The sequence below is a fragment of the Marmota flaviventris genome, chromosome 1, assembly GCF_047511675.1.
Source record: "Marmota flaviventris isolate mMarFla1 chromosome 1, mMarFla1.hap1, whole genome shotgun sequence".
NCBI classification, from domain to species: domain Eukaryota; kingdom Metazoa; phylum Chordata; class Mammalia; order Rodentia; family Sciuridae; genus Marmota; species Marmota flaviventris.
The window spans coordinates 32,945,804-32,955,698 of record NC_092498.1 but is presented as its reverse complement, the minus strand read 5'-3'; the positions used below and the strand labels follow the sequence as shown (position 1 = coordinate 32,955,698).

Here is a 9,895-nt window from a genome sequence, read left to right as displayed (position 1 = left end):
AAAAATTCAACCCTTTCCTTTCAGCTGAAACCAGACTAAATTATGAACACGAATTTTTTCCCCCTAAACTTGGAAATAGACCTTAAGAATGGCACAAAGCTAAGTAATCTTATTTCCAATCTATGGTTTCTTATTTTCAGACACATGTAGGTAGGTGTTGTAATGCGGCTCTTGGCTCTTGACCTTGAGTTTCCAAGGCATAGTTTTACATACTTCCTGTTACCCAAGAATCCTTGGAATATGACTCTCAGCAAGAAGTCCCAGATAATAGTCTCAGGTCCTGTTTTACATCCACCACCTAAAGTCTGACTGCATTTGTGAGATTCTTTTCCTCCCCAATTATTAGTACCAGATATGAGGGGAATCCCCCTCCATTTATACAGTCATAGCCTTACCCTAATTCAAGGTTCTTAATCCAAGTGGTCCATCACTTCAAGAGGAGCAGGAGGTATAACTCAGTGGTACAGTCCCTACCCAGCATGTATAAACTTCTGGGTTTAGTCTCTGGTACTAGGCAGGGAGGGGGTGTGGGGGGGGGATGGGGGCGGGGTGGAGTTCAGGGTGGATCTTGACTTCAAACAAAATTTAGTATTTCATTTATAAAAGTAAGAAACACACCTCAGAAACATTAGCACTACTTGTAACCTTGATTCCAATGGAAGTAACAGTTTCATTACAGTTGCTAGAAAGTTTTTGTTGTTGTTGTTGTTGTTGTTTTTGTGGGAGGGGGGTTGTTTTGTTTTGGCGGTGGTGATACCAGAGTTTGAACCCAGGGACTCACACATGATAAGCAAGTGCTTATCATGGGGCACTTTACTACTGAGCTACACTCCTAACCCATTTTATTTATTTATTTATTTTTATTTTGAGACAATGTCTCACTAAATTGAGCAGGTTGAACTAGAACTTGTGGTGCCTCAGCCTCCAGAGTAGCTGGGATTACAGGTGTGTGCCCAGCCTTACAGAGGTTTGAAACAAAATTTATGCTCTTCAACACTGAAAGAATGCTGTGAGATATTGTTATTTAACGTGTCAAATAACATAGCACACATTATAGTACTTTATTACTGTAGCACAAACTTGACATTTTTGTTCGTTTTCTACCACTGGGGATTGAACCCAGAACCTCACATATGCTAGGCAAAAGCTCTACTGCTAAGCAACAACCCCAGTACACAGATCTCTTTTTAAAGTACTTTGACAATTGTATTTAATTGTAAACTGTTCTCTTTGCAGTCCTATATATTTTATTGTTTGTATTTTAAAAAGTTATTCTGAGAAGGTATCTATTAAGTGTCACTACTGCTAGAGGGGTCCTTCACACAAAAGAAGAATAAAGCTTCCTGGACTTTCAAAGAACAACTACTTAGCTCTCTGTCCAGAATAATACAATATCCCTTACCCTTAGGACTGAATCAGAGATATATAGAATCAGAAGATATATATAAGTTCTTTTTTTTTCTTTTCATTTTTGGAAAGGTGTAGGTGAGAAAATTGGCATCTGCTTCTCTTTAGTGGTTGTTTATGAAACTGATATTTGTTAAACACTGACAAATTTTGACCATTTCTGTCTACATATTGTGCAATTCAACTCTAAAAACCATTAGAAGTAGTCATTTGTTTGTAACTGTCTCGATTTTTTTCTTTTCCCCAGTACTGGGGATTGAACCCAGGGGCCCTTTACCAATGAGTTATATCTCTAGCCCTTGTATTTTTAATTTTAAGACAGGGTCTCCTTAAGTTGTTAAGGCTGGCCTGGAACTTGGGATGTTCCTTCCTTAGAATCTCAATTGTCTTGATGGGTGTTTCATATATATACATACTACACGCGTGCACACACACACACATATGTATATTTATGTATGTTTTTTCTTCATATTGTGAGTATAGGAAGAAAATAAGGCGAGAGAGAGAGAGAAGGAAAAAGACCTACTCTTATTCCCATAAATTGAGTTTGGGTTAAAAAAAAAAAAAGTACTTAGATTTCTAGTGTAGATGAAGTCTTGCTGGAATCAGGATATTGTTTTCCTCCCATCCACATCCTATTATAAAAAGCAGTAATTCCAACATGATATATTTACAAGATATGCCCCATTACTATTTTCTCCAATTAAAAAAAAAAAAAAAGTCTTTGTAAAACTTTGAAAGTTTCTTACTTTTCAGTAGGAAACTTTCTGTAAGGAACGTCTGACGAGTGGGGAGTTCAGAAAGGTGTGCAGAAAGGTTTTGTGTGGGTTGTTCGGGAAAGGACAGCAGGATCTCAAGGTTTGGGGCCATTAAACTAACTAGGTCGTGGGAGGTCTGCGAGGGAAGGTGTCTGGGCAGCAGGTTCGCGCAGACAAAGGCCAGGCCCGGCGCAGGGCGGAGCCTCGGCGGCCCGGGAGCGGGATCGGGCGGGGCGGGCCTGCGCGCCGGGTGGGGTGAGCTGGCACCTCCCACGGTGCTGCCTGGCCTGGCCCGAGCCACACGGCCGGCCAGCTCCCGCGCCATGGGGCGGCTGGTGAGTGTGGGCTTGATGGGGATGGCGTTGGCGCTCCTGGGCGAGAGGTTCCTGGCGCTCAGGTAGGTGGGGCTTCCTGGCGCCCCTCCTCGAGGGTCCCCAGGCTGCGGGAGCGGACGCCAGCGGGTGGAGAGATTCTCCGGGGCGGGAATCGTGGGCGGAGTGAAGAGCTGTTGATGGCTCTCGGTTCCCTGGGCTAGCTGGGCCCACCCCACCCCCACCCGGATACTTTCTAAAAAGTTTATAAGCCTTTGCTGCTTACCAAGTTCTGCCTAAGTTGACAAGGGAGTGCTTTGCAATTACTCAAGGGCAAAACTAGTGCTTTCACTTGAAAACAAAACTATTACTCATGCATTAAAACTTTAATTATAAAGATTTATTTCAGGTCACTGGTGCTGCTTCCCTTTGTTGCCTGAACCAGACCCCTCTTTAATATTGCTCTCTCCATCCCTCCCCTGCATAGTTGGAGAAACACTTCTGTTTTCTCATCTTGGCGCTGTAGATCAAAGCCACTTGACAAAGCTACTGTTCTTACATCACTTCCTTATTCACCCTGGATCCCTGAAGCCAGAAAGCCAAACAGTAGAAGCACATCTCATATTTTAGTTATATTGGAAGCATGATGGTTAGACATCAAGGTTTCTAAATTACCAATTAAAATTTTATAAGCCTCATGAGAAAGCCTTCTGGAAATATTAAACACCTACTAGGTATGTATGCTGTGTTCTTCTGGGCAGGCTACTATTGTAAATTTATACCTTAATGGAGTTTACCTTAATATAGGGGAGGAGAGAAACAAAATAAATATATGAATTACTATGCCCAGGTCCGGTACAATGGAACCCAGGTAGTTGTACATCCCCTGAAGGAGTTCTGGTGGAAGAGAGATTGACATTGGCTTTGAAGTGACCGTGCTTGTAAGTGTGGTGATGGAGGAGTCCTTTGAGGATTCAAAGTGCAGTGTGAGCAAAGGTCTAAGATGAGAATTGGAGTACCAGTTTGAAGGAAGTATAAAGTCAAGGAATGAGAATAGTAGGGGTAGTGGGAAGGATGGGCTTTTAGGCTGTTGAATAAGTTCAAAACCTGGCCCTTTTTTGATGGGCAAAGAGAAGGTCTGATGGGTTTTGTTTGTTCCGTAAGAACCTGATATAACCAGTTTTGCCTTATGAAAATGAACCTGCAAGGATAGAGCAGTGGTTATCTGTACATTAGGATCTCCTAAAGGGCTGGTCTCTGGGTAGCACCCTAGAGATAATAACTTAGTTGGTCTTTGGTTATTTATTTATTTATTTAAAAAACCCTCTCCTGATAATCTGGGAATGTAATTCAGAGATAGAGTGCTTACCTAGCATGTATGAGACTTGGAATGTGATACCTACCACTGCAAACAAACAACAACAAAAATAAATAAATAAGTAACCCCAATCTACCAACCAAACAAAATCCTCTCCTGATAATTCTCAGGGTTGAGAACTTCTGGAATAGAGTATAAACATAGGGAAACTAGTTAAGGTATTACAGTGGTTTGAAGAGGAGAACCGGGACCCAAAACTCTCTAATCCCAGGAAGGAAGATCAAAAGTGACACCATAGCTTTCCACGGTTGCTCCATGTCCCATAGCTGTAGTTTCATCTGCTGATAACCAATGCAGGCGTTTGTTTTACTGAGGAAAGAATGCTCATTGATAGGAAATGGACATGTTGATCTTAATTATCATGTTATGTAAATGCTCTCTGCAGAACCATTGAGTTGAATGATATTTTTTTTTTGTTCTTTAGTTTTATTTTTGATTCACAAATAATAGGTATGTATTTATGAGATAAAATATATATTTTGTGTACTATTGTGATCAAATCTGGGTAATTAGCATAGCTATCATCACCTTACACATTTATAAAATTTTGTGGTAAGAACATTCAAATCCTTCTCCTTATTTTGAAATATACTTTACCCTTGTTAACTTTAGTCACTCTATTGTGCAATAACATTGTAACCCTACTTGTAACATTGTACCCATTGACCCATCTCTCCCTCTCCCTAGCCTTTTATAACTATTACTGCACTCCAACTTCTACAGATCAACTTTGTAAGATTCCTCCTATGAATGAGATCGTGCAATATTTGTCTGTGCTTGAATTATTTTACTTACATGTTTCAGGTTTATCTTAAATGACAGGGATTTTGTCACTTTTTGTAGATGAATAGTATTCCATTGTACCACGTTTTATTTTATTTATCCATTTACCCACTGCTGGACACTTAAGCTGTTCCTCTTTCTTGGCTGTTGTGAATAGTGCCTCAGAGAACATGAGAGTGCAGATGTTTCCACATACTGATTTTATTTCCTTTGCATATATACCCAGGAGTAGGATTTCTGGGTCTATTTTTACTGTTTCAAAGAACTTCCATGTTGTTTTCCATAATGGCTATACTAACTTACATTCTCCAGAAGAGTAAACAAATGTTCCCTTTATGGCCTAAGGGTGTTGCTCAGTGATAGAGCACTTGCCTAGCCGGTTCAAGGGCCTGTGTTCCATACCCAGCACTGAAAAGAAAAGAAAAGAAAAAAAAAAAAAACTTTTCCAACACTTATTTTTTGTTGTCTTTCGGATAATAGATATTCCAACTAGAGTGAGGGGGTATCTTGTTGAAATTTTGATTTTCATTTTCCTAATGACCAGTGATGTTGATTATATTTTTCATATATCTATTGGCCATTTATATATCTTCTTTTGAGAAATGTCTGTTCAGGACTTTTGCTCTATTTTCAAATTGTTGGGGTTTTGTGGTATGAATGAATGAGTTGAGTTCATTGTATATTCTGGATGTAACCCCTTATCAGATGTATTCCAAGAATATTCTCCCATTCTGTAGGTTGTCTCTTCACCCTGTTGATTGTTTCCTTTGCTGTGTCTGTTTTTGCTTTCGTTGCCTGTGCTTTTAAGACCTAGTGAGTTTTGATGACTTTGTATGATCTTTCCAACTCTGATTTAGAAGAAGACCACCAAAATTCACAGGCTCATTAAGTTGTCACTAATTTTCAAATTGCCTGTGTTCCCACAAATTGAAATTTTCTTAACAATTTTCCTCCCTTCTAATCCTCAAGTTTTAAAATTAAGTCCCTTTGAATGATACATATTATAATTGCAAACCTAAGACAAAGCAAATAAAGCTTAATGACATAGATTGTACCCAATAAATAGTTTACAGTGTGATGCAACTTTTCTTTACAAAGATTTGACTGTGATAAATTTTAATGAGCAGTGATTTCACAGGTTGGTAACTTTATTGGCTAGTTGAAGCTCCAAAGGCAGTGAGGTAATATGGGGTGAGGTGATAGGTGATGGGGGTAAGTGGGAGGTGGCTTGATTTAGCAAACAAAAATGCAGAATGCCTAGTTAGATATAAATTTCAGATAAACAACGAATCATTTTTTTTAATATTAGTGTGGAATTCTTATACTTTAATTGTAGTATAAGCATGGACTTTAGGATGTAATTGTACTAAAACATTATTCCTTGTCTGACATTCAGATTTGACTGGGCACCCTGTGTGGTATCTGGTGACTGTGTTTGAGGACGGGTGTCTACTCTCTGCAGTGTGATTGAGTGCTCAGATCTATGGCATTTCTCCTGTCATACCTTGACAAAAAGCAGCATGTTCCCAGCTTCCCATAAAGAAAGACTTTTCAAAGGAAGGTGAAAGGACACAAACTTTGTTTTTTGTGCTCTACTCTGGTGTCTGCTATTTAATTAGTTATTGCAGATGGTACTTTAGCAACCAAGTTATTTGGCTCCCCCAGGATACCCATTTAAATTTCTACTTGTGTTTCAGATAAACAATGGGGAAGTTTTAGTGTAAGTATGTCCCAGGTGGATAAATGTAATCAAGATTGTCTGTTTCCTTTGGAACTGTAACTGACTGAGGTTCCCAGGAGAGGATGGCATTCCCCACCCATCTTTTCTACCCTTCCCTAGTTGAGAAATAAGAAAATAGAGATAAACAAACATTCTCAGACTTTTTACTCCCTATTGCAAAATACACAGCCTTGTTTGGATGAGTCATGAGATGACTTGAATGCATCAGAGACCCAAGAGTGGGCAGAAACCCCCAAAACAAGTGTCTGGACATTTTGCTTAATGGTTGATGACTTTTATGACAGCTCCAAAAAGCAACTCTGGAATCTGTTTTGAAACTCTTCAAAAGAGGCAGCTTTTTTTTTTTTTTTCTTTTTTAATTACCATTCTGCTTATCACTTATCTACTCTGTGCTGGTCACTGTCAAGTGTAGAAAGTTCTTTATATGAAACCAAAATGTACAATTTATCAACATTTTGAAAGAATATCCTTTTGTTTTTATGCTTTCATTTTATATATCTGTGTGCAGATATTTTGTTTTTCTTTATTATACATGTAAATATTGAGGTTTGGAGAGCTTAACTACTTAGGCCATCAGGTAATTAATTAGTGCTGGACTTGTTAGCTATGCCAGGTCTTCTGATTCCAGTTTGTTCCAACTTCTTCATCACTTCCAACCCTCTGTACCATTGACAAATTTTCTCCAGGTTTGCATGCCTACGCACAAATTCTTAGTTACTTTGTGCAAACATTGCAAGGTCCTAGAAGCTGAATTCCAAAGATTTTTATATCTACATATAAAAGATAAAGCCCATGTTTGTATATATCTGCACAAGGAAGACAAAGCCCCACCAATGTTTTGTAAGCTGGAAGGCAGTGCCATATGGCCCAAAGTACTGGCTCATAGTAACCCTGTTCCAACTTTGCTTGAAGTATATTGACACTGTTGCATGGTTTGCCTTCTATGCTCCCTACCATGAGTAAGCCAGTGACAAGAAGTCGTTGTTGTGTTCCACTCTGGATAAATACTAGAAATAGAAGAAATAGAGATTGATATCATGTTAATGACTATTGGTTAAGAATTCATGTGTTGTGTGGTAAGATACCCTGAATTTATTAACATCTTTATTATCTTATACCTTGGACTAGTTATTTCACCTTTCTGTGCAGTAGTGTCCTGATCTGTAGGATGGAGTACCACCCACCTGCTCCATTCTGGGATTATAAGAAATAAATGAGGTCACCTGTATCATATGCTTAGAATAATGCCAAGCACATAGTAAGCTTAATAAAAATTACATACGATGACAATGATGTTTGTGCAAGATTTCTTAGACTTTTTAGGATGTAGATCTATTAGTAGTCTGGCAAAGTAGCCTTGATTTCTTCTTAGCATCATTGAAACTCTTGCAGTGCTGGGATTGAACCCAGGGCCTCACACATGTTAGGCAAACATTATACATTGAACTGAATTACATCCTCAGCCCTGGCGTTGTATTTTTATATGCATAGAATAAAATAAAACGCATAGGGATACAAAATGAATCAATCATACTTAAATACTATTACCAAATTATTTTAAAATCTAACTTATGAATAATAACATGAGTTTTAAAAAGTTTGTTTTTATTTTTATTTTTTGATGAGATCCAGAGGTGGGTAAATGTCAAACAGTGATAGTTTGAAGTAATGATGAGTGTAAATGGCACTTGGAGATGGCTATAGCAACTGAAATGTGATGGCAGCAGTACCTGTAATTGTTGATATTGAGAGTCACAGGTATTGCTAATAAGAGGTACTGTGGCTTGTTGTTCCCACTCATTATCAAAAAGAGTACTCTATTCAGTTAGAGGTTTAACTACAGTAGTATTTTTCCCCCACCCAAGGTCATGAGTCTCTAAATTCTACCCATGGATTCCTTGAAGGTCTAGGACCCCAGATTAAGATCTCCAATATGCATGATTTCCAATGGGATCATCTGGGAATGATTGCTGATAGCCAAGGGAAGCCAGCTTATATCCTGCCATAGGCTTGTAACTCAAAGGAAAATAATTGAATTGTAAGGAAAAAGAAAAGGAAGAAAAACAAAAGGAACCTCTAGCAGAGAAGGCAAAGTTATCATCTTGAGCATCTATTTTAATACATTGTCGTGGTTGTTGGAACAAAGTGTCTGAGGCTGGCTCTGGGTTGAAGGGAAGGAATGCTGTGGTTGATTAGTGATGTCTGCATGACAGCAGAGTACTGACAGCAGAGTGGCAACAGCCATGCCATCTCAGACCTACAGTAACCATAAGCTTGCTATGGACATGAAGTGTTAGAGAGCAAACATTCCGTACAAAAGTAAAAAGATTTTCCTTTTCACATCTCATGGTATTTGTGTTTATACTATGTATTTTATACTTTTACATGAATAATGATAGCCTTTTTGATCTGCCAATTCAAAGAGGTTTGCATAGCTTTCTTTATTCTCCAAGCTTAAATCTGATATTATTTAGGAATGCTTTCAGCTGCAAGTAACATACATCAAATTAATGGTGACTTATACAAATAGGGACTTACTTTTCTTACATGACAAAAACTGTAGCTAGGGCATATTCTCAGTCAGTGATCACAGCAACAAACTGGGTTCTCTGTTTTCATGCTGTGACCTTTCACTGTTGACTTTACAGACTTGTGCTTGTCGAGAATGGAATGACTGCTGTTGTTCCTGTTTTCTCAAGGACTCTGTGTGTGTGTGTGTGTGTGTGTGTGTGTGTTCAAATTACAAAGAAGGGAGGAGGGGAGGTGCGCACTAGCTCTCTCTTCTTGTGTCTACCATTTTTATCAGGAACAAAAGTACCTTTCCCCAAAACTTGAGCTGTATGATTCCAGGGAGAAAGTCTAGCAGTTTTCTACCAAGGGAGTCTGGAAGACTTGATTGAGCCAAAGCGGATTGAAGCAAAATCCTCCTTTTCTTTCATAATAAAGGAAAGCCAAGGGAAAAACTTATTTGAGTAACTGGAAATCATGCACAGCCCTTATGTAGCTCTTCAATATTAATAGCAGGTAGTCTGCATCTCCAAAGGTGATTTTGTACAACTAAACTAGTTGAAGATTGCTCTTTTTAGCCAAGTGCATCATCAGGCAGCTATCTATACAAACCTAAGTTGACTGAAATAAATACCTCATATTAAACCATTCAAATACAACTGAACATGTTTCTTTAAACAGATTATATTTATTATTTATTTTTTAAAATTTGTTCTTCATAGGTGGAGTTTATTTTTGATATATTATATATACATAGAATAAGTATAACTTGTTCCAATTAGGATCCCATTATTGTGGTTGTATATGATGTGGAGTTATATTGGTCATGTGAATACCAATATAACTCCACATCATAATTTCCTATCAATACGATAGGAAAAGATATGTCCAATTCATTCTACTGTCTTTTCTATTTCCATTCCCCCTTCATTCTCCTTTGTCTAGTCCAATGAACTTCTATCTTTCCCTTCCTTGTTGTGGGTTCGGATTCACGTAGAACAGATTGTAT

At 38.4% G+C, this 9,895-nt stretch overlaps 1 protein-coding gene across 1 annotated transcript in view; it reads left to right on the top strand.

The window, feature by feature from the left end:
• The first annotated feature begins 2,424 nt into the window (after positions 1-2,424).
• Positions 2,425-9,895, top strand: part of Pon2 (paraoxonase 2) — a 30,476-nt gene continuing 23,005 nt past the window's right edge. Inside the window, exon 1 of the mRNA XM_027955454.2 lies at positions 2,425-2,562. Coding sequence (XP_027811255.1) covers positions 2,489-2,562 — 74 coding nt within the window. The 5' untranslated portion in view covers positions 2,425-2,488. The remainder of the gene's footprint in view (positions 2,563-9,895) is intronic.